The sequence below is a fragment of the Mustela erminea genome, chromosome 18, assembly GCF_009829155.1.
Source record: "Mustela erminea isolate mMusErm1 chromosome 18, mMusErm1.Pri, whole genome shotgun sequence".
NCBI classification, from domain to species: domain Eukaryota; kingdom Metazoa; phylum Chordata; class Mammalia; order Carnivora; family Mustelidae; genus Mustela; species Mustela erminea.
Genome location: NC_045631.1, coordinates 40,263,668 through 40,290,937, shown reverse-complemented (window position 1 = coordinate 40,290,937; position 27,270 = coordinate 40,263,668). Strand labels below are relative to the sequence as shown.

General features: G+C 59.5%; 2 protein-coding genes across 12 annotated transcripts in view; one reads left to right on the top strand and one right to left on the bottom strand.

Annotated features, from left to right (window-relative positions):
* Positions 1-1,599: 1,599 nt before the first annotated feature.
* GJD3 (gap junction protein delta 3) lies at positions 1,600-4,870 on the top strand. 2 transcript variants are annotated; one of them, XM_032322223.1, is made up of 2 exons: positions 1,600-1,735; positions 2,509-4,870. In XM_032322223.1, the coding sequence occupies exon 2, from the start codon at positions 2,513-2,515 to the stop codon at positions 3,380-3,382; it is 870 nt and encodes a 289-aa protein (XP_032178114.1). In that variant the 5' UTR covers positions 1,600-1,735; positions 2,509-2,512; the 3' UTR covers positions 3,383-4,870. The 2 variants fall into 2 exon arrangements, with proteins under 2 accessions (XP_032178114.1, XP_032178115.1); XM_032322224.1 differs by having other exon boundaries at positions 1,600-1,749.
* A 4,170-nt stretch (positions 4,871-9,040) lies between these two features.
* RARA (retinoic acid receptor alpha) overlaps positions 9,041-27,270 on the bottom strand; it is a 44,546-nt gene continuing 26,316 nt past the window's right edge. For 2 of the 10 annotated variants that reach the window (XM_032322489.1, XM_032322488.1), the window contains exons 3-9: positions 17,787-17,935; positions 16,348-16,489; positions 14,167-14,327; positions 13,744-13,920; positions 12,222-12,426; positions 11,229-11,387; positions 9,041-10,642 (exon numbers count right to left, since the gene is read on the bottom strand). In XM_032322489.1, the coding sequence (XP_032178380.1) occupies positions 10,425-10,642; positions 11,229-11,387; positions 12,222-12,426; positions 13,744-13,920; positions 14,167-14,327; positions 16,348-16,489; positions 17,787-17,935 (1,211 nt within the window). In that variant the 3' untranslated portion in view covers positions 9,041-10,424. Of the gene's footprint in view, positions 10,643-11,228; positions 11,388-12,221; positions 12,427-13,743; positions 13,921-14,166; positions 14,328-16,347; positions 16,490-17,590; positions 17,655-17,786; positions 17,936-18,038; positions 18,177-19,243; positions 19,376-23,275; positions 23,851-24,219; positions 24,501-25,595; positions 25,611-27,270 lie in introns of those variants that run through there. The other 8 variants (XM_032322492.1, XM_032322494.1, XM_032322493.1 and 5 more) reach the window with 8 other exon arrangements.

Genomic DNA, 27,270 nt, shown 5'->3' with positions numbered 1-27,270 from the left:
CAGCAGGGGCCATGCGGACAGGGCAGGGACCATTCCTGGACAGTCAGGAAAGATGAGGTGTGTCTCTGAGCCCCCATGGCTGGGGCTGGGGGTTGGGGGTCGGGGAACAGCTTTGCCAGGAACAGGCAGAGGTCAGGGTTGGGAAAGTCAGCCATGCCTCCCACCCCACATCCTGTTTTTGAAATGTGGGGCCCTAGCATGAGCTTTCCTTTGGACTTTGTCCAAGGCAGTGTCTCCCCACCCAGGCCCACTCCCAGAGGAACTGTGCATGACGGTGGGCAGGGTTCCCCGGCACATCCATCATTAGCCTAGGGGTTTTCCAGGCTGGGCTGAGCCCCTGGGCCAGTGTGAGTGAAGGGCACATTGCCCACCCCTTCCTGAAATCAGGCCAGGGGGTCCCTGTCAACACATGGAAAACTATACAGGCTCCCGTGGCTGAAGGGAAGAAGAAACGTGGAGGAGGAGAGTCTTGGCCTCCCCACTCAGAACCGGGCAGGCATGGTCCACTGAGGCCCAACAAAAGCCCTGGGGTCGTCAGGCCCTGGGAAACCAAGCAGGCCAGAGGGAAAGCAGTTCCATGATGGGCTCAAGTGCCTGGGCTCCCAAGCCGTCAAGCCCGGCATGGGACAGGGACCAGCTACTTATGTGCTGTGTGACTGTGCAAGTGGCTGAGACCCTCCCGGTCTCAGCTTCCCTCCCATCAGGGTAGTCAAGAGGACTAAATGAGCTAATCTGTGTGATGGGCTCAGTGTAGTGCCTGGTCAAGACGAGGTGCCCAGGGGGAGGGGAATGGTGTGTGCGTTGGGCAGATTCCTAGAAAGGCCTACAGGGAACGAAAAAAGTGTCTCAGCCTGGAGGTGTCCCCTCCTTGGCCACTCAGGTCCACCATGAGTCATCCTAACTCTTCTAAGGGACAGCTTCTCCTGCCACCTACAGTCACAGGATGTGATTCAGAGCCTTCTAGGAGAAATCTATTTATTTTTCCCATTATAAAATAACACGCTTATTGTAATAAATCTGGAAATTATAGAAAAGCAGAAAAAAAGCAAAAGCTTTTATTTAACCACCAATGCTGATCACTCTTGATGCCTTAATGGTTTCCATATGGCACTTTTTTCCAGGCACAGGTTTTCTTTGTTCTCCGTAATATGACTAGGACCTTAGCTTTAAGACATAGAGCTAGAAGGAAACTTGGGGGTCACATGGCCCAGCGTCTTCAGCTGACAAGCCAGGAGACTGGCCCAGAAGAGCTCAGCGACTTGTCCAAAGCCAGCAGTGACAAGAGCTGTTGCCCCCAACTCAACACCAAACTTCTCTCCATCTTCTGAAGGAGCCAGTCCGTTGATAGTGCATCTAGGCCTTCCAATTTGAGGGAGTCTGTTCCATGGGCTTCCATAAAGCACCCCCACCCAAAAGCGGTTGGTTAACCCCCTCCCCCATTCCCAGGACACACAGCAGTGGGATGGGGGTAGGAGTGGGTTAGGGAGAAAGGGAGGGCTGGCAAAGCCCAGCAAGGGGCATGGCCCTGTGTCTGTTCCCAAGGGTGGAGCCAGGCAGCAGGGCCACCCTGTCCCTTTAAGAGAAGGGGGAGAGCAAGCCCCTCTCAGCCACTCTGTCCTGTCATCCATCCTGGCCAAATCCAAAAGGGAAAATGAAAGAGGGCCTGGGAGGAACAAGTCCCAGCCATCCCCCAGGATCCCTCCCTCAGCTCTAATACCTCAGCTCCAGCTCCAGGGTGAGTGGGGTCAGGTGAGGGTCTGGGGGGCTGTGGGACCTGTGCGGGTGTGTGTGTGTTGGAGGAGGTTCTCAGGAGATATGGGAGGCTGGAAGTTGAGGGACACCAGGGAGGAGATGGAGAGGGCTGGGCCCCTATTCCTGCCACTCTGCGGTGGGATGGCTGGGGACCCCTAGAACAAAGGATAGAGTTAAGGAAGTGGGACTACTTTTGTGTCCACCCCACAATCCTGAGAGGAGTTCACTGCAATAAGAAGGGTAAGAAATGGTGAGCAGAGGAAGCAGGTGCGGTCCCTCTGGATCGGCTGGCTCCCGCCTCTCCCAGGGGCACCAACTCGGGTCTGGAGTCCTGGGCTGGAGGCCCCACGGTTGCCCACGGAATGCATCCTGGAACCCATAAGGTCACGCCTGGGTTTCTACTTCTACAATGCAGTGGGTGGCTGCCCTTCCTGAAGTCCAAGTTCATTCTCTACAGATCTGGACTCTGGAGGAACATACGGTCCAACCAAGCAGGCCCCTGGGTGTCTGGCTAGAGCGCCAGGGAGGGGCTTCTCCCCGATACCTGCTGGTCCCAAGGGAAAGCGCACCTACAATGGAGAATCTCCTGACCTCTCCTGCCCAGCCCCTGCTGACTCCCTAGTTCCCACAAAATCCCAGCTAAACCCAGGCCTCGCTGAGCCCCCAGGTTAGAGGAGGGCTCGCGGATCACTCCGCACCGGCTGGCTGGGGGGAGGCCGACCCGCCGCTGACGGCCGCCCCCGCGTCCGTCCGCAGCGCCATGGGGGAGTGGGCGTTCCTGGGCTCGCTGCTGGACGCCGTGCAGCTGCAGTCGCCGCTCGTGGGCCGCCTGTGGCTGGTGGTCATGCTGATCTTCCGCATCCTGGTGCTGGCCACGGTGGGCGGCGCCGTGTTCGAGGACGAGCAGGAGGAGTTCGTGTGCAACACGCTGCAGCCGGGCTGCCGCCAGACGTGCTACGACCGCGCCTTCCCCGTCTCCCACTACCGCTTCTGGCTCTTCCACATCCTGCTACTCTCGGCGCCGCCCGTGCTCTTCGTCATCTACTCGGTGCACCTGGCCGGCAAGGAGGCGGGCGGCGCGGACGCGGGGCCCGGACTCCGGCCCCCGCCGCGCCGCCGCTGCTACCTGCTGAGCGTGGCGCTGCGCCTGCTGGCCGAGCTGGCCTTCCTGGCGGGCCAGGCGCTGCTCTACGGCTTCCGCGTGGCCCCGCACTTCGCGTGCGCCGGCCCGCCGTGCCCGCACACCGTGGACTGCTTCGTGAGCCGGCCCACCGAGAAGACCGTCTTCGTGCTCTTCTACTTCGCCGTGGGGCTGCTCTCGGCGCTGCTCAGCGTGGCCGAGCTGGGCCACCTGCTCTGGAAGGGCCGCCCGCGCGCCGGGCGCTGTCGCCAGGGGGCCGAGCGCGACGGCCGCCGCCACCGAGCGCACGAGGAGGCGCAGCAGCTGCTCCCGCCGCCGCCGCCGCCGCCGCCGCCGCTGCCCCCGATCCCGCCCTCCCGCCGCCCGCGCCCCGACGACCCCAGCGACCCGCCCGCCTACGCGCACCCGGGCCCCGCCGGCGACAGCGAGGGCGGCAGCGGCCGCAGCAAGGCGTCTCTGGCCACCGTCCGCCAGGACCTGGCCATCTAGAGGCAGGCGGCACAGGGCGCTGCCCGAGCCCTTCCCGGGGGCTGTCGGTGGTGCGGGGGCCCGGGGCAGGAACGGAGGCCCCGGACCGAGAGAAAGCGCCCCAGAGGACATAGTAGAGAGGGAAGTGGAGGTTCGGGTGGTGCCCAGAAAAAGTCGTGGTGACACCAGCTTCCCGCGGGCCTCTCGGCGTTCACACTAGGGTGTGGCCCCTGTGCGGGCTCTCTCTGTGCGTGCGCACATGTACACCTCTGTCTAGTGTGAGCTGCCTGTGCGCGCATGCGTTTATCCTGTGTGAGCTGTGTGTGTACGAGTGTGTGGGCACGGGTGCGTCCTGTGTGGGCTCGCTGTGTGCGCGTGTGTGTGCCCATGTGGGTTCCGCGTATATACAGGCATCTGTGTGCCCTGGGTGACTGCATGTGAGAGAGAGAGAGAGAGAGAGCTGATAAGGTGCCAGCAACAGCCACGGTGGCTCCCTCCTTACCTTCGGGGGCATTGCAGGAAGTTCTCCCCTCTTGATGGAGCCCACACAGGGAGAAGAGAGGTGCCCCTTCACCCTGGGCAGGCCTCCCTGCGGCTGGGCTGGTGGGTACCACCCACATCCTCCCGGGGTGGCCTGGGCACTGTGGCCAAGGCCTCCCTTTGTTGCAAGTAGAGTGGGGGTGGACAGTAGGGTCGGGGGGGGGGGGGGGGCAGGGCTCTGTCCTAGCTTCCCTCCCTACCCCTGCTGCTATTCCCCAAGTCCATAAACATGCCCAAGTTCCTTCCCTCATGGAAAGACATCTGCCCCCAAACGTGCTCCGCCCCCGCATTTCCCTGCAGCCACCACCGTCTTCCCTCCTGGGGAGATACAAGAGTTATGTAGTGGCTGCCTCTTGTCCCCCTCCTGTTTCTTCTCCACTCCCATCTGTCTTCCTCCCTTGCCCCTGCAGGGGGGTTGTTCTCCCTAAGATCACCCAGGACCTACGTGACCTTCAGGGGCCCCCATCTGACCCTGCCCTGGCCTTTATCCAACCCTCCTTGAGCAGGCCACCCCCACCTACCCTACCCTGCCTGATCTCCTAGTCCACCTGCTCACGCCCTCAGGGACTCCCTGTCATCAGGGTAAGGCCAGCACCGGAAAGAGACTTCTGGAGTCTCACCCTGTCCTGTTCTGCCCCAGCCCCAGTTTGCGGGCTTCCCACGGTATCTGTGCTCCAAACCGTACTGCGTCTTCTCTTCTTGCCAGGCACAGTGACCCATCTCCTTCCAGAAGTTTGATCGTGCTGTTTCTTGGCCTGGTGCAACCTGCCTTCCACCCTAGCTAATACCTACCTTTTGGTCTCATTTGGGAACAAACAGGTCCCTTCCCTCACAGCGCCTGCCCCCAAGGTGCAGCTAGATGCCTGTGGCACCCCTACTTCCCCAGGCAGAGCACGCCTGCTGGATGGCATCACTGCCCCCCATCAGCCCAGAGGAGATGCTTAGTAAATCTGCGTTCATGAGGAGCTGAAGGTGTCCCCGAGGCCCCAGGGCTTACCTGTGCCCATGGTGTGCAACAGCATTTCTCTGATGATGGCCAGGTATGTGTGCAAAACCTGGGCCACGAAAAAACTCAGATGTGGACTTCCAGCTGTTTTCCAGGTGTACTCATTCAAGAAATATTTGTTGAGCACATACTCTACACCATACAATGTTCAAGATCAGCACTGTTCCGTACACATAGGATGTGAGCCACATGTGTAATTTAAAATTTTCCATCAGCTACTTAAAAAAAGTAAAAGGAAACAGATGAAATTAATTTTAATGACATATTTTCTTTAACCCATTGTGTCCAAAATGTTATTTCAACACATCGTCAATATAAAAAAAAATTAAAGAGCTGTTTATTCTTTCTTTGTACCAAGCCTTTGAAATCTAGTGCGTATTTTATGCTCAGAGCACATCTCAATATGGACCAACCACATTTCTTTAAAAGATTTTATCTATCTATTTGAGAGATTGAGACAGAAAGAGCATGAGTGGGGAGGAGAGGGAGAAGCAGGCTCCCTGCTCAGGAGCCAGCTGCGGGACTCGATCCCAGGAGCTTGGGATTACGACCAGAGCAGAAGGCTGATGCCCAGCCTACTGAGCCACCCAGGTGCCCCTGGGCCAGCCATATTTTTAAGACTCGGTCACCACATGTGGCTAGGGACTGCTATATTGAACAGAGCAGATCCAGATGTTGGGTGAATAAAACCTGCCTTCACAAAGCTTCCATTCTGGTGGGAAGGCAGGCAATAGAATATATGCCAGGTATCACTCAGAGTAAGGTGAGAGAGTTACTATTGCTGGAGAGTGACATGGACCAGAGTGCAGCAAAGAGCTAGCCATGAAGCTGGCCCCAGGAAGAGCATTCTGGGTGGAGGGAATGGCAAGTGCAAAGGCCCTGAGGCAGGAATACACTGGGGGTGTTAGAGGCTAGCAAAGAGGTCCATGTGGCTAGAGTGGAGTAAGGGATCGGGGGGGGGGTCACCAGCACCTCAAATGTAACCCCAACTGCCTTAGTTCCCCCTCTCAGTGCTGCTGTCTCCATCCACCCTGACCATCTCCACCCACTACAGCGAGAGCCTGTCTCCTGCCCGCCTCCTGCCCGCCTCCAATGTCCTGTCAATCACCTGGTCCTCCCATTTTGCTACCTAACCATTTCCTCCCTTTACCCACTCTCACCCCTTCAGAGGCTGCCCAGAGTCAGCCCTGACATCGGTGGCCTGGAGTGCTCCCACAGCTTCTGCCCTGTTTCCTGCAATTCCAATCCGAATAGCTCACTCGCTGGCTTGAAATCCTTCACTCCCATCGCCCACAGGGTCAAGTCCAGCTCCTGAACCAGCCCTGGACTGAGCCCACCCCAGCCTCTTCAACTTAACTTCTTCTAGCATTCCAACCAAAATAGTTAAAGCAGAGAGAGAGCTGGTGATGCTGTTTCTTTTCTTTTCTTTTTTCCTCTTTCATTCTTTCTCCTTTCTTTTCTCTTCTCTCTCTCTCTCTCTCTCTCTCTCTTTTTTTTAAGGCTTTGTTTATAGGAGCATGGGTGGCTCAGTTGGTTAAGCTACTGCCTTCGACTCTAGCCATGATCCTGGAGTCGAGAGATTGAGACCCGCATTGGGCTCCCTGCTTGGTGGGGAGTCTGCTTCTCTCTCTGACCCTCATTCTCTCTCAAATAAACACATAAAATCTTAAAAAAAAAAAAGAAATATTTTATGTATTTATTTGGCAGAGAGAGCGAGAGAGCACAAGCAGGGGGAGCAGCAGAGGGAGAGGGAGAAGCAGGCTTCCCGCTGAGCAAGGAGCCGGATGCAGTGCTCGATCCCAGGACCCTGGGATCATGACCTAAGCCAGAGGCAGACACTTAACCATCTGAGTCACCCAAGGTGCCCCAGCTGACAGTTTCTGATCGCATGAAGCTTTATCCCCTCTGGCTAACTCTTCCCCTTACACTCTCAGAAGGCTGGTAGGGAGCACCTCTTCCAGGAAGCCTTCTGAAACTTGCCCCAGGCCTGGTTAAATGACCAGTGCTCTCATAGGCTCAAGACTTAGTCACTGCTTTCCCCAGGTTGTACCCCAGTCACCATCCTTGGGTCAGTCTCTTCTGTGGAGGAGGGGCGCCAGACCCAGCGCAAAGCACATGTCACACCATGGTCGAGAAATTGCTCAGCGGCGATGAGCTGTGAGCCACCGAGGGCAACCTCAAGCCCCAGGGTCAAAGGTACTACCCCGGGGTGGGGGGCACTCTTTAAATAATGAACCACTGCTCTAGTCGCCACAGTGAGGGTGGCCTTCTCAGCATTTGGTAGGCAGACGCTAGAAATGCCAAGATGCCCTCCTGCAATACAGAATTATCACGCGTGGGGGCGCCCGTGGCTCAGTCAGAGGAGCATGGGCCGAACTTGGGATAGTGAGTTCAAGCTGCACAGTAGGTGCAGAGCTAAAAAAAAAAAAAAAAAAAAAGGAATCGTCACACATGACTTTAGAATGTTCAACTGGACAGTCACAAAGGGAAAACCCTCTCCATAATTACCTGAGCATAAAACCTGATTCTGTTCTACATGTAAAATATTAGGGTTTTGTTTGGGGATTTTGCGGGGTGGGGGGTCAGGTGGCATCGTCAGCTTTTATTTCAACATTCACCCAGATTCCTTAAGTTTCCTGGGTTTCTTGTACAGAATGGCTTCCAACCTTCTCACTTGTTTTATTTAATTTTATTTATTTATTTGACAGAGAGAGAGATCACAAGTAGGCAGAGGCAGGTAGAGAGAGGAGGAAGCCGGCTCCCTGCTGAGCAGAGAGCCAGATGTGGGGCTCCATCCCAGTACACTGGGATCCTGACCTGAGCTGAAGGCAGGGGCTTTAACCCACTGAGCCACCCAGGCGCCCTCCTTCTCACTTATTTTAGATGCCAATGCATTAATTAAAAAGTAGAAATAATCATGGGACCCTGTCCTTACTGCCACGCAGCTGTGTGCATTAACACGCTGAAATTCAGTCCTTTCCCTCCGTTTCTCCTTTAGACTACAGTGTGATAGCATAGCGATTTTTGTAAAGCACGTGGGTAGGTATGTTATGTTAAATTCCGGTCAGATACATAAACAAAATGTTAGAAAAAAATTGCTGGAGGAAGAGAACTCCTGTCCCTACGCGCACTCAGGTCAGCCAGGTGGCGAAATAAGTGAGGCGCTGCCGCCACCTGGTGGCTGAAATAGAAATGGCAGGTAGACCCCTGCGGAAGGAGCTCTTCCTGCCCAGAAAATCTCTCTTCCTTGCCCAGGAGCCCTGCCAACCCACCCCAGACACAGCCTCCACTGCCACCTCCCTGGAGTCCTTAGGCCTCAGTGCTTGATGCTTCTTTGGGGGCATCAGGGTTCCAGGAAAGACCTCTTGCTGAGAGGTGGAAGCCCTGAGTACTGGGCCGCCATCTGCGACTAATTCGCTCTGTGACCCTGGGCAAGGGCACTACCCTCTCTGGGCCTTGATGTGTAGTGGGAAGGGTGGATTTTGATGCCACTACAGGCCTGCCACACTTGATCCTCTCAGCCTCTCAAATTCCCTTGCAACTTGTCTTCTGTGCCTCCTGCCTACAGAGTGACCTCGGGAGTGGGCCAGGGAGGGCAGGACTGTCCTTGAAGGCACAGGGATGGACGGGCTGGCCTTCTAAGCTGACATCCCAATCCCATGTTCTTGTTAGTTTGCCAAGGGCTACCGATCCGGGTACCCATGCCAACTGCCTCTCCTGAAGGGCAAGTCCAGAATAGAACTCTGCCACTTAGTGACCCCCAGACTAATAATCTCTGGCTTCCAAGGGCTCAGGACTCTCTGAAGGCAGACACTGGCTTCCTCCCTCGGACCAAGCTTCCCAGAGAGCTGGGGCTGGCTTTCTCCCTCAGAATGGGGATTCCTGAAGGTGGGAACAGTTTCTCCTCTCCCCTTCCCACCTCCAGACTGGAGTTTTCTGACACGGGCTATATAGACCCCTAGACAGAGGGCTTCCCAAAAACAGGCCTATTTTGTTCCACCGAAGACCCCAGCACAGCAAGGCAGGTCCCAAAGGCAGCTTGGCCCCCGGGGCTCATACCTGACCCCCCAACCCCAGATACCTGCCCACTCAGCGGGAGAAGGCAGCAAGGCAGTGAGACTCTGAGACATGTGTAGAATAAATAGAACTTTATTCTTTATCCAGTAGATCTCAGTGGAAAGTCCAACAGTAACAGGTGCACCAGCGGGCTCTGAGGGGATGAGACCCCAACCCCGGGGCAAGGAGGGCAGGGCAGAACCAGCTCCCTCAGCCTGGGGGTGCAGGGGGTGAGGGGAGGGAACCCCCTGTAGGCCCGTCCTGCGGGGCAAGGAGGGGGCACGGGGATGGGGTGGGGAGCAGTGGGAGGGGCAGGCCAGGGAAACGGAGGAACTCAGGCCAAGTGTGTCTGTTGGCCCATCGGTCCACTGTGTGTGTGTGTGTGTGTGTGTGTGTGTGTGTGTGTGTGTGTGTGTGTCTGGGGACCTTGTGGGCAGTGCTGGTGGCTGTGAGGCTGGGGGACAGGGGCAGCTTGAACTCCCTGGCCAGCCCCTTCACAGTGGGGGCTGGAGGGCTTGGATGGTGTTAGCCCCGATGGAGAGGCAGCTCTGCCAAGGCCACAGGACTGAGAAACACACACAAGCACACAAGTATGTTCTGAGGGCCCCCTTCCTCTGCCCCCTGCCCCGTCTCTCATGGCGGGCCCCCTCCTTCTGGGGGCGGCCTGAAACTGTCCACGCCCAGTGGTTAGGCAGAGGGAGAAGGGGAGGGCAGACCTCGGAAAGTTAGTACTTCACAGTTTTAAAGAGAAAACTGAGGAGAAAAAGGCTGGGGAGGAGGGCCAGGGGGTGCAGGGACGTGGAGAGAGAGTGGGAGCCCCTTCTGAGCCGCTCCCCTCCCCCAAGACCCACCCACCTCCAGCTCTGGATCCAGCTCCCCCCAATACACAGCACAGATTCCTTCAGTATAAATGTGCTTAAAATGAAAATTCTTATTAAAAAAATCAAAACCAAAAAAAAAAAAAATTAAAATAAAAACAAAACCAGCAAGAATTAATACCTGGGGGTTGGTATGGCAGGGTATGTACAGGGGAAACCCCCCACCCCTGGCCCGCCCCCTCTGTCACCAACCGAGGCAGGGGGGGCTTCCCGACCGGGGGGCAATGGCTTGCGGGTTCTGAGTATGGGGAAGCCAGGTCCTGGCATTTGCTGGTGATGAAGATGTGGCGAGGGGGGCAGAGGGCTGTCTTGATGAACACGAGGCCCCCAGGCTCCATCCTGAGGCCCAGGACCAGGGGTCCTCACTCAGTTCACGACCTTGCCCCTGATGTCAGCCCAGGAGGCAGGAGCAGGCAGTCCAATGCCCGGGCCTCCCTCTGAAGAGTCGCCGCCTCCTCCCTCCTGTCCCCGAGGAAAGAGAGGACAGGTGGGGGGGCAGGGCTGGTGGGGGTCGCATGGTTGGTAGAAAGGCAAAGAAAAGCCAGGGCGCGGGGTGAGGGCTGTGTCCACGGGGCACGGGCAGTCACGGGGAGTGGGTGGCCGGGCTGCTTCTGTTCGAGCTGGGACTGAGGCTGGGGCTACAGCTGCCGGGTGGGGGGGCCAGGCCACCCCCATCCCGACCCCCGCCCCCTGGCTGTCCGCTCAGAGTGTCCAGGCCCTCCGAGTTCTCCAGCATTTCCTGGATGAGAGGTGGCATGGAGCCCGGGATCTCCATCTTCAGAGTGATCACCCGCTCAGCCCCTGGCAGGAAGGAGGAGCAGAGGTCAGCCCGTGGGCCCCCAGCCTCACGAAGCTCCAGGAAGGAGGGTGTGGGGCTGGAAAGGCTGGTCCGACTCATATCAGCATCCGCTATGGACTGAACTCAGGGCTCGGTTCTCCGACATAAGCCGGCTCTCTCGGGTCCCTGGGTCTAGGGGGCAGCCGTGGTTCCAAATCCAGGCTCTGGGGTCAGACTGCCAAGGGTTGACCCAGGGCCCTTCCTGCATACTCTGTGTTATGGGTTCTCCTACGGACACCTCCAACACAACTGTGTAAACACCATCACGATCCCCATCCCTCAGGTGGGAAACTGACGCTGAGTTGTGAAGGGACCTGCTCAACACACGCTGCAGAGCCAAGCCCTCAACTACCAGGCAAAGGCGACGTGCCCCCCTCAGAGCTCCCAGGCAGGAGGAGGTCACCGGGCCCCGGGGAAGGGGCATCACCTTGGGCACAAAGACATGGGCTGTTGGCTCCCACGTGGGTGGCCTGACTCTGGGCACGGGCAGGGGGTCCGGGGCCAGGTGTTCGGTCCGGCTCTGGCATACACACAGGGCACGAGCCTCACCCTTAGCACTGATGCTTCGCAGGTCTGTGATCTTCATCAGCATCTTGGGGAACATGTGGGGGCGGCTGGGCCTCCGTTTCCGCACATAGACCTTCAGCGCCTCCAGCAGCGGCTCCTGAAGCATGTCCACCCTGTCTGGCTGCTCCAGGTCCTGCCGGTCTGAGGAAGCAGGAAGCAGGTGCCCCTTGAGCAGCAGCCCGGGCAAGCAAGGCACAGGGCTGCACTCCCAGCCTAAGCCACTAGGGTGCGCGCTGGGCCTGGCCACGGGCTGAGGATCTCTGAGGCTGGGACCTCCCCCCATCCAGTGCAGTGGTTGGGGTCTGTGTGCTGTGAGAAAGGCCCTAAGAGGCCCTTAAATGGGAGCAGAGAGGAACTGGGGTAAGGGTCATCCGCAGCCCTCTCGCAGCCCAATTCATAGGGGCGAGACCTCTGAACACAGGCGGTGCTGTCCTCAGGCAAACGGAGGATGCCCAGGGAGGTCTCACTCCCGTTAAGGATACCAACTCAGTATATCAAAGCTCTTAACAATCAAATAATCAGAGCAGCCAACAATGACCGGGCCTTGCTGTAGGCAAACTGTGCCTCACTTATTGCCCTCTTGGTCCCCCCATCAACTTTATGAGGTGGAGACCCTTACTGCCCCATTTTAAAGAAATAGGGACTCAGTGAAGTTCGGCAACCTGCTCGAGGTCACAAGCTGGCCAGGATTTGAACCTGGGTGGCCTGACCCTCAAGCCCGCACTCTTAAGCCCCCCAGAAGGGGCACAGCCCACCAACAGGGAAGCAGACATCAGGCGTCTGCCTCTACTCCCTTGTTGTGTGGCAGCCGACCAGGCCCTGCCCCGCTCTGCATTCTCTGTTCATCCCTTTGAGAGGGGCCTGATCGAGGCCAAGGTCCCCTTCTGATCTGACCCTGGGCTTCTCCCTGGCAGAGACTCCGGGGGCCACCCCAACCCCCGGGCCTGGCCCCCCAGCCCCGGCCCCCCTGCCCACCTCCACAGATGAGACAGATGGCACTGAGAAGCCCAGTCTCAGCATCATCCATCTCCAGGGGCAGCAGCTGGTTGGCGAAGGCGAAGACCAGGTCCGTGAGGGGGCCGAAGCCGGCATTGTGCATCTGGGTCCGGTTCAAGGTCAGCCCATCGGAAAAGGTCATGGTGTCCTGCTCGGGCGTGTACCGCGTGCAGATCCGCAGGATCTGGGTGCAGAGGGTGCACGGGTTCAGGGACTCGCCCCACCTCCCCAGCACTTCCAGTACCAGCGGCCCCATGGGATCACCAGGCAGGCGGCCAGACCAGTGCTGTCCCATAGAACCTTCTGCAATAATGGAAACGGTCTATGTCTACACAGCAATCAAACAGCAGCCATCGGCCAGCAGAGCCATTGGGCCCTGGAAATGTGGTTAGTGCAGCTGAGGAACTGAACTAAATTTACTCTTAAGTTAAACTCAAAGAGCCACACACAGCAAGCAGCTACTGTCCCGTGCACACAGATCTAGATCACCTAGAGGGAAACTAGAATTTTCAGAAGGCAAGGACCATAGCAGATTTGGGTCTCCAGTCCAGGCCTGGGTACACAGCAGAACTCCATGAAATGTGTACCAGCTTCAACCATTTCAAACCCTGATTCAGGTCTGAAACTCCTGCATCTAGAACATGGGAATAGCGGGCTCCCCAGAAATGCCACACCCTGCTCCTCCCGTCCCACCCCTACCAGGAAGCTGCAGCCTTGTCACCTTGCAGGTTCCCTGCCCTGGAAGTGGCCAAGAGGGGACAGGTGGGCTGAGCCCACCAGGGAAGTCAAGGAAAGTCCTTCCAGCCTTGACTTTGGCAGTTCCCACCAAGCACACCCAGCCTTTGGCCTGGTCACCCTCTGCCCCACCAAATGCCCTGCAGTCCCCGGAATCCAGCTGCTCTCACGCCCTCCGGCCTGTCATACCCTGTTCCTGTTAGGGCCGTCTCACATCCCCCTTCTATACAACCCACGGTGTCCCCTCCTCTGGGATGCCTGCCTGGGGCCCCGCAGCTGTGGCTCTCTCTCACACAAGGGACAGCCCGCCCCCATCTCCGGCCAGCACTCAGCACGGTTTGGTAACCTCTGTTTACGTATCTGCTGCCTCCACCCACAGAAGCTTCTCGAGAGAGGGGCCAGCGCTGTGTTCACCTCCGTTTCCTGACACTTAGCTCAAGGCCCGGCCACACAGGGTCCTAGGTGAATCTTTATTAGACGGAAGAGGCGGGCAGATGGGCAGCAGGGCGAAAGGCTGAATGGAAGGATGGGGTGAGCGTGGATGGATGTGTGTGGGGGTGAACGGGTGAGGCAGTGTACATCCAGATGCGGAGGGGCTGAGGGAACAGGCAGTCACGTGGGGGAAAGGAAGGGTGGACATTTGGGTGGTGGGCACTTGGACAGATCGATTCCAGATGTGTGTTTGGGGAAGGAGGCTATCTGAATGCCAGGAACTCCTCCAAGGACTCGGGGGCAGTGGCCGGGGGGGCGGGGTGCAGACCCTCACCAGGATGTCCAGGCAGGCAGCCTTGAGGAGGGTGATCTGGTCAGCAATGGTGAGGGTGGTGAAGCCGGGCAGTTGCTTGGCGAACTCCACAGTCTTAATGATGCACTTGGTGGAGAGTTCACTGAACTTGTCCCAGAGGTCAATGTCCAGAGAGACACGTTGCTCTGAGCTGTTGTTCTGGGAGGACAGGGCAGAGTGAGGGCCTTCTCCTCATGTGCCCCTTCTCGGCCTGGCTCTGCCGCCCCCACAGGCCCGCCCTCCACCCTCTTTGCTTCCTGAGAGCTCCCTCATCAGGAAGCAGAAGGAGGAGGGAGAAGCAGGGAAAGGACCCAGAAGCCCGGGCAGGGGTGAGGAGGGGGAGATGGGCCCGGTGGAACGGGGTGCATCCCCCTCCCCGCCCCACCAGGCCGGGGGGAACCATACCGTAGTGTATTTGCCCAGCTGGCAGAGGGCAGGGAAGGTTTCCTGGTGCGCTTTGCGCACCTTCTCGATGAGCTCCCCGACCTCAGGCGTCAGCGTGTAGCTCTCGGAGCACTCGGGCTTGGGCGCCTCCTTCTTCTTCTTGTTTCTGTCGTTCCTCACAGCTGTGGAGGGCAGAGGCCAGGGTTACAGCAGGTGCGGCGGCCCACCCCCACCCGAGCTCCTCCCGCAGACGGGCCGCTGCGGCTGCCAAGGACGTCACCCGGCTGGGCCTCGCGCACGCGCGCAGGAATGCACACGCGGGAGTACACGTGTGAGTGCGCACACAGGAGGGCACGGGCAGGTAAGGTGTCTGCGCACGGCCCACCCCTCCATGCCCAGCCAACCCCAATGCTGAATCTGGCCCCAGCACGTCACAACTGCACGCACGCATGCTCGCGCGCGCACACACACACGCACACACACACACACACACACACACACACACACACACCCCTTGGCCGGCCCACGTCAGCTGAACCCCACACATCTACACAAGCCCACACTCCAGGAGCACGGGTGTCCACGGCTGAGAGCAAGTGTGCAGGGGGGCCTACCTCTGTGCTCTGCCTCCCCTGCCCCCCACCCCGACTCCCTCTGCAGCCGTCTCTCTGGGGGTCCCTGGGACTGGCTCAGAGCAGCTCCCCAGCCTGAAAGTAGGGGGCCAGGCGGGAGAATCTCTCGGCCCATTAGCTAAGGGAGCTGACGAATCACCAGGGGCACAGAGCGGCACACACCACTCGGCTTTAAAGAAGCGATGGGGTCGTTACCAGCCGATTATCCCAGACACACAATCACTCACGGGGCCAGTGGTGGCGGCTGCTGACGCTGGAGGAAGACAGGGTGGGGGTGGGGGGCCTGGGGAGGGGGCAGCGGGTGGGGGTGGGGGGAGCCGGCATAATTTGGAGATCACTCATGTCGATTCTGCAAATTCAATAAAGTGCAAGGGAGAAGGGGGTGAGGGAGAGGGAGAGTGGGGGGGATAATTTGGGAAGAGAAAATTGCAGCTGTGACAAGACGTTTATCATTCGGAAGCTTTAATTCTATTGAAATGGCAGCTGCTCAGCTCCGGGGCACAGAGCAGCCGGAGAGGAGATGGAGGGAGGGAACGCGGGAGTCGGTGGTGGGAGGGAACGAGGTCCCCACCCTGGTCCCTCTGCGCTAAAAAGCTCGGGGAGTGGAAGGCGGCAGAAGCAATGGGGAGGAGGTGGCACTGGGCCCTGAAGGGAAGGGTCCCAAGTTGACACCCACTCAACAGCACTTCCTGGGCGCCAGACCCCGCGTCCTTCGCCTCCCGTGGCAGGAGGCAGCAGGCTGCTGCAGGGCCCCTCTGCTCCCGTCTGGGACTCCTCGTGTCTCCCCACATCCCCTCCCCACCTCCCTCTTCCACTGCCCTCCCCACAAAGGGCTAGGGGGTCCTGCAGCCCCCCTCCCCCACCCCATCCCCCAAGGCTCAGGCTCCATGGCAACGGCCACGCAGACAAGGAGGCGTCTGTCAGCGTCATTTATCTCTGACATCATCAATCACCGGTCACCACGGCAACACCCATGATTCAACACAAGAGGGTCTCCCTGTCCAGCCCTCCCTTCCTCCCTCCCTCCATCGGGCCTCAGCTGAGCCCAAACTGGAAACCCCCAGTTCCTCTGGGATCTAAGAAGTCCCAATTCTCTCTTCCAACTCTAGGTCCCTGGCTTCACCAGACAATGGCTTTCAGATCCCTGTGCCAGCAGCACCCACCGCCACACACACACACACACACACACACACACACACACACAGCACCTAGCACCCCCCAGTGCAAGCCTCCCCCAAGAGGCATGATCCAGGGGCCCTCAGGTATGCCCTGAGTCCCACCTCAAAGCCAAGCAGGACCTGGAAGCGGACACCACATGCACACACGTGTGCAAGCACACACAGCCAACAGCATGCCAACACACAGATGTATAGTTGGCAACACACATGGACAGACAGGTCCTCGCAGATACACACAAACCATCCTTAACCATAAGCCTGCATACCACGCAGCGGGCTCCATGGCACCCCCATCCCCATGAGCCCAACCCCACGTCCCTACATCCCCCGCCTCTGAGGAGCGCATCAGGCGCTGCCTTGCACCCGGCAGCCCCCCGGCCCGGGGCACTCACACTCCTTGGACATGCCCACTTCAAAGCACTTCTGCAGTCGGCAATACTGGCAGCGGTTCCGGGTCACCTTGTTGATGATGCAGTTCTTGTCCCGGTGACACGTGTACACCATGTTCTTCTGGATGCTGCGGCGGAAGAAGCCCTGGGTGCAGAGGAAAAGGAGCCGGGTCAGCCACACCCGTGGTTGTGTCCCAGCCACACCACGGGAGCAGGGCTGGCCTGGAGCCTCAGCCTTGGAGGCAGGGGGCCAGGCCAGCTGCTGTCTCAAGCCTTTGGCCTTCACCCACCTGGGCAGGCCTGACAAGCTGAAGAAAACAGTCCACCTACAAGGACAGCCCCCTCCGAAAATGCCAGTGCCGGCCTCAACACGGCAGGCGGACAGCCGTCTTCCCACAACCTATTATTGCCACCATTCTGGCTTCCTCCCTCCGGGGGCAAAGGACCTCAGGGCTGCTAGTGAATCAGGGAGAGGGGCAGATGGGACTCGATGGGAGAGAGGCAGGGCTCTAGAACCCACATCCCCGGGCTCAGAGCACAGGAGGAAGAGGCCACAGAAGGCCATACACAGGCCAGCCAGAGAGGTGGAGAGGCACACATGATCTGGAGTAAGGCAGCAGGACATACGTTCACCAACCCAGCAGACGGGCACTGTAACAGGCTGATCTGGGCTGGTCAGGGTCTACACACAGGCCGACCAGAGACAAACTGGGAACAACCAGATAGGACAGGTAGACCCAAAGAGTCCAAAGCCTTGTGCTTGGCCTTGGTCTCCACCCCACACCTGGGGAGAGCTACTCCCCGCTGAGGGGCAGCCCGTTGAAGCTGAGCCCCGAAGCTGAGCAGCTTCTGCGCCCCAATCCCCAGGGCAGACACCGACAACAGAGGCTCGGGCATTGGGGAAAAGGGAAGAAGCCAGGCCCACAGCTGCTGGGAAGGTGGCAGCCATGTCCGTTCCCTGGAGTCTAACACAGGCCCGGGGAAACCCCGTCAGACACTGGGGATCCCACAGCCCGGGCACCTGAAGGAGAGGCCAATCAGGGCGCCTGCTCCTAACCACCTCTGCCAGGCAGCCATGGTGAGGCTCAGGCAGGGCCATCGGGGGCAGGCCTCCTGGGTCCCTAGCCAAGAGCCAGTTGGCAGCCAGCTCACTATGACAACCCGGGTAGCAAGCAGGAGCAGGGCGGGTGCCTGCCCTGCCCGCCAGAGGATGGAGTTGGGGAGAGGGGCTCCAGCAGAAGGGGACCTCTGGTTTGGGGGTCCCTGGTCATCTAATGCAGCCTTCCTCTCCTCCACGGCTCTGCCACCGTCTGCAGGGAAGGAAGCCAGAGCAGCAGTTTCTGAGACATCCCCCCAGCAAAGGGCATGCTGCAGGACGAGGCAGTGGGGACATCCCATTTATCTCATCAGGCCTGTCCTTCCCAGTGACCCTGTCAACTCACCTTGCAGCCCTCACAGGCGCTGACCCCATAGTGGTAGCCTGAGGATTTGTCCTGGCAGACAAAGCAAGGCTTGTAGATGCGGGGGAGAGGGGGCGGCGAGGGAGGGCTGGGCACTATCTCTTCCGAACTGCTGCTCTGGGTCTCGATGGCTAGAGAGAGAAGAGGGGAGGGGCGGTTAGAGACCCAGGCCACCATCCCTAACACAGCACCCACCCTGCCTCACAAGCTCCCCGAAGAGCCTCCCAGCCTCACCACCGCTACCAGGACTCTCTCAGTCTGGGGCAGGGACAGTCTCCGGAAAGCTGGGACTTCTCAGCCAGACTTGGACAATGAGCTGCCAACGAAGCTTCCAGCACCCCATCACTCCTGCCTACTCCCCCAGGACCCCACCTTCAAAACCAGAAAGATCAGAGGATAAACCATCAGATTTGCATGCAGACAGGACTAGGCATGGGGACTGGGGGAGGAGCCGGCCTGGCTTTCCAGCCCCTGCCCCACAGGGTAGCCTGGCCCCATCTCCCCCGAGTTAGGAAGGAGTTAAGGTCTAATGAGGAGGGAGGGAAGAGGACACAAGCTGGGGGCAGAGGAAACTGGGGTCAACAGGATATTCAAAGCGGCCACTCCCCCACCCCCTCTGCTTCCGCTCCCTGCCCCCCCCACCAGTAGCCACAGCCCCTCCTCCACCTAAACAAACCCCTGGCTAGGGACCCAAGGCAGGGTGTGCAAATAAGATTCGAAAAGGTTGTAGCAGAGCAGATTCCCCTTAGATAAGCAGGGGGACCCCTGGAGACAGGGAGTAGAGTCCCTCTGAGCCCCGGAAGCCCACGGCTCTGGGTGCCCCGTCTGGGGGGAAGCAGCATGACAAAGGGGGGTCTGTTTCTATCAATGCTCTGTCTGTCTGCCCTCAATACTATGTCCGGGTTACTACCCTCCTCCCCTCCTGTTATTCAGCTCCAAGAGGGCAGCCAAGAGGGGTGACCCAGCCAACAGGGGCAGCCCCAACTAGCCAAATCCTCCCCACTGCCTGGCCCCCTGCCCATCACCCCAGGCAGAACAGAGCTGGGCTGGGTGGGGGCTGACTGTGCCCAAAGCCAGGGGAACTGGGGTATATCATGCTGGATGAGAACTAGGACTGAGGCAATCCCAGATGCCCAAGGTACCACCCGGCAGTGTCCAGAGGCCTTTGACAAATCTACTCGTCCAGAGCCAAGGAGGGGCAAGGATTTCTCCCTGAGCAGGAAGATCCCAGCCTCCCTCATACCCCAGAACCCTACCCACTCTCCCCCCAAAACCCCAGCACACAAGCTTCTGGAATTCAGAGAGTCTCAGAATTCCTGGTCCAAGCACCTGATAAGCCACGAATCACATAGCCCCCAAGTGCAGGCACAGAGAAAAGCAGCAGCTAGACGGAGGGGTGGGGGTGGGGGTTGGCTGCATACGACCCCCCTCCCCCTTACCTGCAGACACACCAGGAACTGCCAGGCAATGATGACAGGGAACCAGGCCAATAACCTTGGCAGGGCCTTCCTGGCTCTCAGTGGGCCCGGGCACCAATTCCCTCGTCAGCCTGGCTGACCAGCACCGCTGTGGCCCTGTGCCCCCCACCCCCGTCTCTACTCAGAGACCAGCCTACAGCAGAAGATAGTGGATGCCTAGACCCCCACCAGTCCACAGCCTCTTCACTGACCTCCCCTGGCCCTCTGCTTCTCCCCAACTCTAAACTACCCTGGCCAGGCTCTTCCCCCACTTCACCCTCCCTGAGGCCAGACAAGCAAATCAGACAGGAGAGAGGCCTGAGAACAGCTGCTGGGGGGTGGGGTGGGGTTGGGGGGCCTGGGTGAGGCCAGGAGGCAGAAGGGTGAGCGACAAAGGCGGCCTTTGTTGTGCTAACTTTTTCCAAGACGTAAAAGGAGTAACAATAGACAATCCAGACTGGTGGGGGGGGGGGGGTCAAGGACAAGGGGGTGTGGGGGGACCATGGCCTAGAATCCCAGCCAGCGTTCCAATAAGCAGAGGATGAAGGCACTGACCTCCCTCCCCTGCCCTCCCCAACCGCCCTTTGCCCGGGCCCACCCCTCCAATCCCCCACCTCTAAAATGGATAGGCGGAGCTTTGGGGTACAGAGTGGGGCAGATGGAGGGGAGGGCATGAGGAGACCCACAGGATTACTGGGACGAGGGACAGACAGCTCCAAGAACAGAAACTGACTAAAGGGGCAAAGACCCATAGAAATTTGGAGCTAAGGCAAAGTCCAGAGGGTGTTCATAGAACTTAATGCATGTGCTTTTTAAAATGGTTTTTGGCAGGATGAGGGGAGATGAGCTGAGGTGGGAGCTAGTCTGGGCTGTGAGGCTTCCTTTCAGCCCATCCCACCGCAGCTGACCACCTCTGAGGCTCTAGGGTGCTCCGCACTCCCCCCCTCTCCAGCACATCCCCACCTGTCACCCAGGTAACAGCCCAGAGGTTTCGCCCTGTGCCCTTTGAACCCAGAGCCCTGGCCCAGTTCCCACCTACCCAGGCGGCCAGCCAGCAGCCTAGGGAAGCCCAGGGCACTCTGGGCCCCCTATAGCCTCTGCAGTGGTTGGGATTCAGCCTTAACCCTGCACACCCGACCTCTGGGGGAAGGACTGTCAGGGCTTGGCCCCTCCCTGCTCACCTCCCAGCCCGAGAGGCCCCAGCCCACAAATCTTTCGTCTTCCTGCAGAAGGAGGAGGCTGCAGGGGCACCACACCTACTCGGCTCCAAGTCCCAGCACCCTGCGGAGGGCTGGAACCAGCCCAGGAAGCCGGGCGTCCCCTCCTGCCAGCGGGGCCAGGTTCCCCTCCCCCGGCCTCTGGCGGGCAGGGGGCAGGAGTCAGGGGGCAGGAGGCACGGGCGCTCCGGATTCCCCATGCCCCAGAGCCATTCGAGGCCTCACACAAGAGGCCAGTTTCCTGGAGGAGATCAGCAGGAAATCAGCCGGGCCCCCGGCCAGCGGCTCCCCTCCCAATCCAGCTGGCGCCCGCTCCTCCTCAGCTCCCCTCACAGGCCCTGGGGAAGGGGTGGGGAGGGGGCGCGGGGGCCCCCCCAACCGCCCTTCCTCCCCCCACACCCCGCCCAGGGGCAGGGTGGGGTAGCTCTGGGAGTAGCAGCGGAAGGAGGCCCCTAGCCCAGCGCCCCGATAAGCATCTCTCCCCTCCCCCCACCACGAGCATCCACGTGCTTCACATTCTTGGACGTCTGGGAGCGGGTGGAGGCGTGAGCGGTGAGATTGGTGGGGGACAGATGGGGAGCCACATCCTGTGGACCCCCCCATCCTCCGGTGCCCCCAAAGGGGGGCTCTGGGGAAGGAGGCAAAATTCCCAGGGCCCTACAGGATTGAAAGGGTCTCCACCCAAAGCACCCCCCACCCCAAGCCTGCTGTCTCTTCCCACCTTTGGCGCAGGTGGTGGGAGGCAGGGGAGGATCTGGGTGAGAGAGCCGGAGGCCTCCTATCCCCACAGGACCTCCACATACAGCAAGGGGTTCCAAGGCAGGGGTGGTGATCCCCTGTACACTAGACAGGGTCAAGGACCCCTGGGGCCAGCAGCCTCCAGGTCCTTCCTGTGCCTCAGAACAACTCCCACACCCACCACTCCCAGCCCCCAGTCTTGGGGCTGAGCCCCACTGGCATGCCAATGACATACACACACACACACCTACACTGGCAACTAGGGGAGCAGGGGAGCCCAGACCTCTAGCTCTACCCAACTCCAGACAGAGCGTGGGAAACAGGCCTCCACTTCCCCATCACCAGCCTCACCAAACCCAAGGCCTGCTGGACTCCATACTCCTCCTCTACCAGTTTGGGGCCAGGGAGAGCTGAGCTGCCCCCATGCAATGAAGGAAGAGAAAGGGTTGGAGCCCAGGGTCTCTGATTCCAGCTTTCCCCCAGTCCTCTGGCAAAGGCGGCCAACGTGGTGACAGGGGTGACTATGGCAGCTGTGCCCCCAACGATTACACTGGGGAGAAACACCTTCCTCCAGGTCTGGAGGGTGGGAAGAAGGGTCCTGGTTTCACACCTCTGACCTCTCTCTCCCCTTCGGCTAAAGTCAGTCGACACACACCCCTCCCTCTTTGCCTCCCACGGTCTGAGTCTGCAGCCTCCCGGCCACTGGGCCCCAGAGGCAAAGGTCAAGGGGCAGGACAATAGGAAAGGCTGGGGATGAGGTGGCTCTGGGAGGGGCAGTGGTGGGGTGTCTCTCCACTCCAGGTCTCCCTCTTCCTAGACCAAAGAGGCTGGGGGTTACCCTTCAACCTTCTCCAATCTGTCAGGCCTCCAGGGACCCATCCCACCACTTCTCCCTGGCAGGCAGGAGGGAGGCAGCCGGCAGAGAAAGGGAAGAAACCCAACCCAGGTAACAACAGCCCCTAGCGCCGGCTCCCTCCCACTCAGGTACACTACCTCACAGCTGGGTTCAAACACACCCAGGTGTGCACTCCAGGCGCTCACAGCTCCCGGGGGTGCACAGAGCCCCTCCCTTCCAGAGGAGCCCGAACCCAGATGGAGGACAGCAGGAGGGTGAGGAGGCTCCCAGGACTGACTCCAGGGTTCTCCTCAGCGCCGCTCTTAGGGACAACCCAGTGCCTGCCCCTATCCCTAAGCGTAAACAGGGTAACAAAAGGACACAGCTGGAGTGGCAGGGGATGCTCCCCTCACTTCCAGAGCAGCCCAGACCCACAACAAAACAAACTCCTCCCCCAGAGAGCAAACCCGATTAGGATTAGGAGGGCGATCCTTCCCCCCCACAGCAGCCGCGCTCCTCCTCCCATTCCTGGGACAGAAATATCCAAGATGCCAGCCAGGTGTCCAGGGCCAGAGCAACCCTCCTATGGACAGGTGCCCCTCCGCAGGATGGAAGGATTGGTTAGGGCGGCAGACGGGTGTCAGATGAAGCTGCCCCTTCCTGCCACACCACACTGCCAACACCAAAGACATCGAGTGGTCCCCTGACACCGACTCTAATGACACAAGGGCAAGGGCTGGGGGCAGCAGCTGTTGCACAGGAGGGAGCTCTCCCCCAGGCTTCCACGGGTGGGATCTGGGAAGGAGGCCCCTCCTCCTCCGAGCAGATAAACCCACAGACCCGGCCTTTACCGCACCCTGCAGGGTGGAAGAAAGGACCACTCTGCGCTGAAGCCACTGGATTCCAAGCAAGAAGATACAAACTGGGGGCCAGGGGCTTCACTTCCCCTGCCAGAAGTAGCAGGCCAGATGAACAAACGTTTCCTGAAGGGAGAACCCCCCAAAGTTCCTCAGCCCTGATGTAAGGAGAAAGAGCGCCCAAGGCTCCTCGGTAGGGTCCAACTGTCCAGCAAGGGCACCCGAGTTCCAGCAAGAGAGACGGGAAACTGAAGAGTAGACACAAGCGCCATCCCCCACGCCCCAGGCCCGCATCCCCGGTGGGAGTGGAAGCTCCACTGCCCACCCTCAGCCCCAGCTCCTACAATGGGAGAGAGGAGGCCGGTACCTACAGTGGTTTGAGCCATTCCAAAGCGGAGTCCGGAGCGGGGTGGAGTAGGGACCAGGGGCGGGGAGCCCCTTCTCCGGGAGCAAACAGGCCCGGTTCTGGTTATAAAAATCCACCACAAGGAAGGGATTGGGGGTGGGGGTGAGCCCCCCCACTTCCACACTCTCGTACATCTTCCCCGCGAAGACAAGAGGTCCGGGCGGGGAAGTCATGCGCGCCGCCTCCCTCACTCAGTCGGCGGCGCCATCCGCGGGGAGCAGCTGGGGGCGAGGGGCACGTCCCCCCCCCACCCCCCAGCCCCGACAGGCGACCCGAGCTCGGGGGCCGCCCGTCGCCCGAAGTCCCTGTTCAAAGTCGGCCGGCCGCTCCGCCAGTCGCAGGCGAACAGCGGGGAAGTTGTGTGTGGGGGGAGGAGGGGGTCCCTCGGCTCCCCCACCCCGGGAACGTCCGGCCGAGGCCCGGGAACTCAGCGGCTCCACCTCGAGGGGGATCCCGTCTCGAGTCGCATGCTGTCCGAGGCAGAGTCCCGCGGCTCCCCAAGTGCGCCGGCCAGGGGCGGGATCGGCGCGGGGTGGGGGCGCGGGGGGGCACGCCGGGCACTTCCTCCTCCCCGCCGGGGCTCCCGGGCTTCTCCGGGGCGAGGATTCCGGGTGGGGGTGGGGACCCCGCGCGGCTCCGCCTCCGCCAGGTCCCGGGCAGCCGGCCGACGCTGGGTCTCCGAGGTGCGCGCCGCTGCCCCCCGCCCCAAGCCTGCGCGCCCCCTCCCCGGCAGCCCCACCCCCTTCCCTCCGCCCCGTCCCGTCCAGGCACCGCCCCTGACTTAACCCTTGTAGTGCGGGACCGCCTGCGGCCGGCGAAACGCAGGGGACTGACTGGAAGAGGCGTGCTGGGGCGGGCGGGTGGGGGGAGCCTGGGAAGGGGGAGGAGAGAAGGAGGGGACTCACAGGGGAAAATGCTCCAGAGGAGTACGCAGAGGACGGACGGAGGCAGGGTACGCGGAGAGGTGGGGGCTGCACGTAGAGGCAGGGACGGGAGAGGGGCGGGAGTCTCCCCCATCCCGGTTCCGGCTCCCAGCCTCCCCTGTGGTTTGGTCAGTCCACGGCCCGGCGCCGGTGGAGGAGAGGTGATGGGGCGGGGAGGAGGAGGTGGTCCCGGTGTCCTCCCCCAACAAACCCCCCACCCGGCCCGGGCCTCATTTGCCTAATGCAATGCGGCTGAACTCTCGCTGAACTCGCCTGGCGGCGCCTCACCTCCGGGTGACCCACCCACCGCTGCCCGTGACATCACCCGCTCGCCAGCCCGCCCTCGGGGCTCCCCCGCCGGCCCCCGCCCCCCCCCGGGCAGGGTGAGCGCCCCCGGAGTCGCGGAGAGTGGCCGCAGGACGCAAAAGACCAGGGTGCGCGGGGCCAAGTGTTTGCGCCATGAACACGGCGTGCTGGGTGTCCCGGGTGTGACATTGTGCAGCTCAGGCGCTGTGAAAGGGTTGAGACACCCGGCTTGTGTCATTGTCTGTGACATCATGTGTGACTCCGGCCGCCCGCTCGTCAGAACCCGACGCGGCAGCGCGGATGCTTTGGCACAAACGCGTGCAGAGGGGGCTCTCCACCCCCAAGATCTGCGTGCTTCCGGCGAGCAAAACCCCGCCCAGGGTGTCTCCCAGCCGCGGAACCAGGATCGGCCCCCCACCGCGCAGTCCAACCTGAGAGCGCTTAAAGGAGGGGGTGGCGCTTTCCAGCTGACCACTTCCTCCCGGAAGCCCTCGGGATGCCTGTTTCAGTAGAAGAAAGGCTTAGGTTGGGAAGGCCCAGGAAAGAGGGGGATATCCCTAGAGGAGAGGGTATCCTGTCACTCCCACTGACCCTGCAGCAGAGCTCCCTCTCTCTAAAAGGGGATAGGAACTGACAGGCTTCCCCAAGGATATTCCTCTAGAAGCCAGGTTCTTAACCCCTTTTGTCATTTAATCCTTGAGCAACTCCCAAGAGGTAAATGGGCGTTATTCCTATTTACACATAAAGAAACTAAGGTCTCCGCAAAGCTAGGTGGGTTGTCCCAAGTTCACACTGCTAATAAAAGGTAACCTGAGTATTTGAACTTTCTGCTGCCAAAGCCCATATTCCCACCATGCCAGCCTGACTCAGAAGAAGTATTTTCTGAACCTCTCCTATGTGGATACCGTGGTAAGCCTGTTCTTGCAGACCTTATGGAGCAACAGCCATTAAACATATAATCGTAAATATATATGTAAATATAATTGCAAACTGAGGTAACTGGTATTATGAAACAACTATAATATGCTTTGAAGAAGAATTAATGTAGGTACCTAATTTTAGGTTGAAGACTCAGGGAGGACCTCAAGGCAGAGACCTGAAAAAAGAGTAGAAGCTTAGAAGTTAGGCAAAATGTAAGAAGGAATGTGGTCCCAGTAAAGGAAAGAGCCTGTGCAAGGGCCCTGGGGTTAGAGATTGGGCGGGTGGGAAGGGGGTCGTTCAAGGTATTGACATAAGACTAAGGTAGTGGGAACTTAAAATTCAAGAGGAAAACATATGCAAGACCAGGCTGGAGAGGTGGGCTGAGGCCAGACCAGGTGGCCTTGTTGGCCTTAATATGACTTTGGGATTTTATCCTAAATGCAAGGAGAAGCCACAGGAAGCTTCCAGGCACAGGAGAAGCAAGATCTGATTTACAGTGGTATAAGATCTTTCGAGCAGCTGTGTGAAAAACGACTTGTAGAAGGGCAAGAGAGACCAGTTAGTAGCTGCTACAATGGTCCAGGCAGCACAAAAGGGCAGGGGGAGGCAGCAAAGATGACTGGTGTTTGGCTTGTGGCAAAGTTCCCAAGACTGCTAAGTAGAGATGTCTACTGGCCCGGTGGACAGGTGGGCTGTAGGAGTCCCAAGTGAGGTCTCACCTAAGTGTAGTCTGGGCTGCAGACGGAACACTGGAGTCTGGGACACATGTGCAAGACTTGGCAGTGGATGAGTGCCGGGGAAGAGGGCAGACTGCTGCCACGGCCCTTGGTATCTCTCCACGGCCCTTGGTAGCTCCCGGGCACCAGTTATGTGTGAGGCTCTGTGTTCACTGCTGCGAGGTACTAAGGGATCTGAGACTGTCCCTACGATCAAAAACCAGATAACTGAGGAAAAGATCTCCCAAATGATTACAGCTCACAGCAGGAGCTAGGTGGGAAGAAGTCACTCCATGGTAGAGAGATGAGTGTTGGAAGAAAAAGAGAAATAAGGATCCACAGGCATTCAAAGGTGCAAGTGTGTCGTGAGGAAGGGGGAATGGCTGTGAAGGTTTCTGGGAAGAGGCAGCATTCAGGATGTTCCTTAAAGGGTGGATAGGCTTTCTAAAGCTGGAGAAGGGGGAGATACCTGTTCTGGGCAGTGAGAGAAGAGAGGGCGTAGGAAGGCTCTGCTGGCTGAGGAAGAACGCCATCAGCTGGCTGCAGGCCTGAGGCCCCATCCTCCTCTGCTGCTCCTTTGTCACATTCCCCACCACTCCCCCAGGGCTGTGTGTTTAGCAGGCCCTTAGTAGGTGTGGGCTGAACTGGCCCCCACTTCTGCCAGGTCCCTTCCTGTCCCCAGCCCTAACTGGAGGGCATGACAAACAGGAAATCAGGACTCCTGGAGCCAGCCAGACACTGGGTCCCAGTACAGGGTGGCCATCCCCCAGGATAGTGCCTGGCTCCACCCACCTGGGCATTGAGGCTCTTGCAGGATAGCTGAAGCTCACCAGGGTTCTCATCAGCCAGCAGGTCAACATGGCCTCAGAGCAACTCAGCCAGGAACGCATTCAGAGTCTTGCTTTAAAGGGGAGGCTACAGACTCAGAGAGAGGATGGGTGACCTGCCCAAGGCCGCACAGGAACAGCTATCCTTTTTAAGACTTCTGCCCGTGGTGCCTTGGTCTGTGGGCTGGGTGAGGTTCCCGGCAACCCAGAAATCAAAACGGGGAGGGGAGGGCCTCTACCGCTGACCTAGCCGAGGCTGATCT

Excerpts from the sequence above, each read along its gene's own strand:
- GJD3 (XM_032322223.1), top strand. The coding sequence starts at position 2,513 with ATGGGGGAGTGGGCGTTCCTGGGCTCGCTGCTGGACGCCGTGCAGCTG.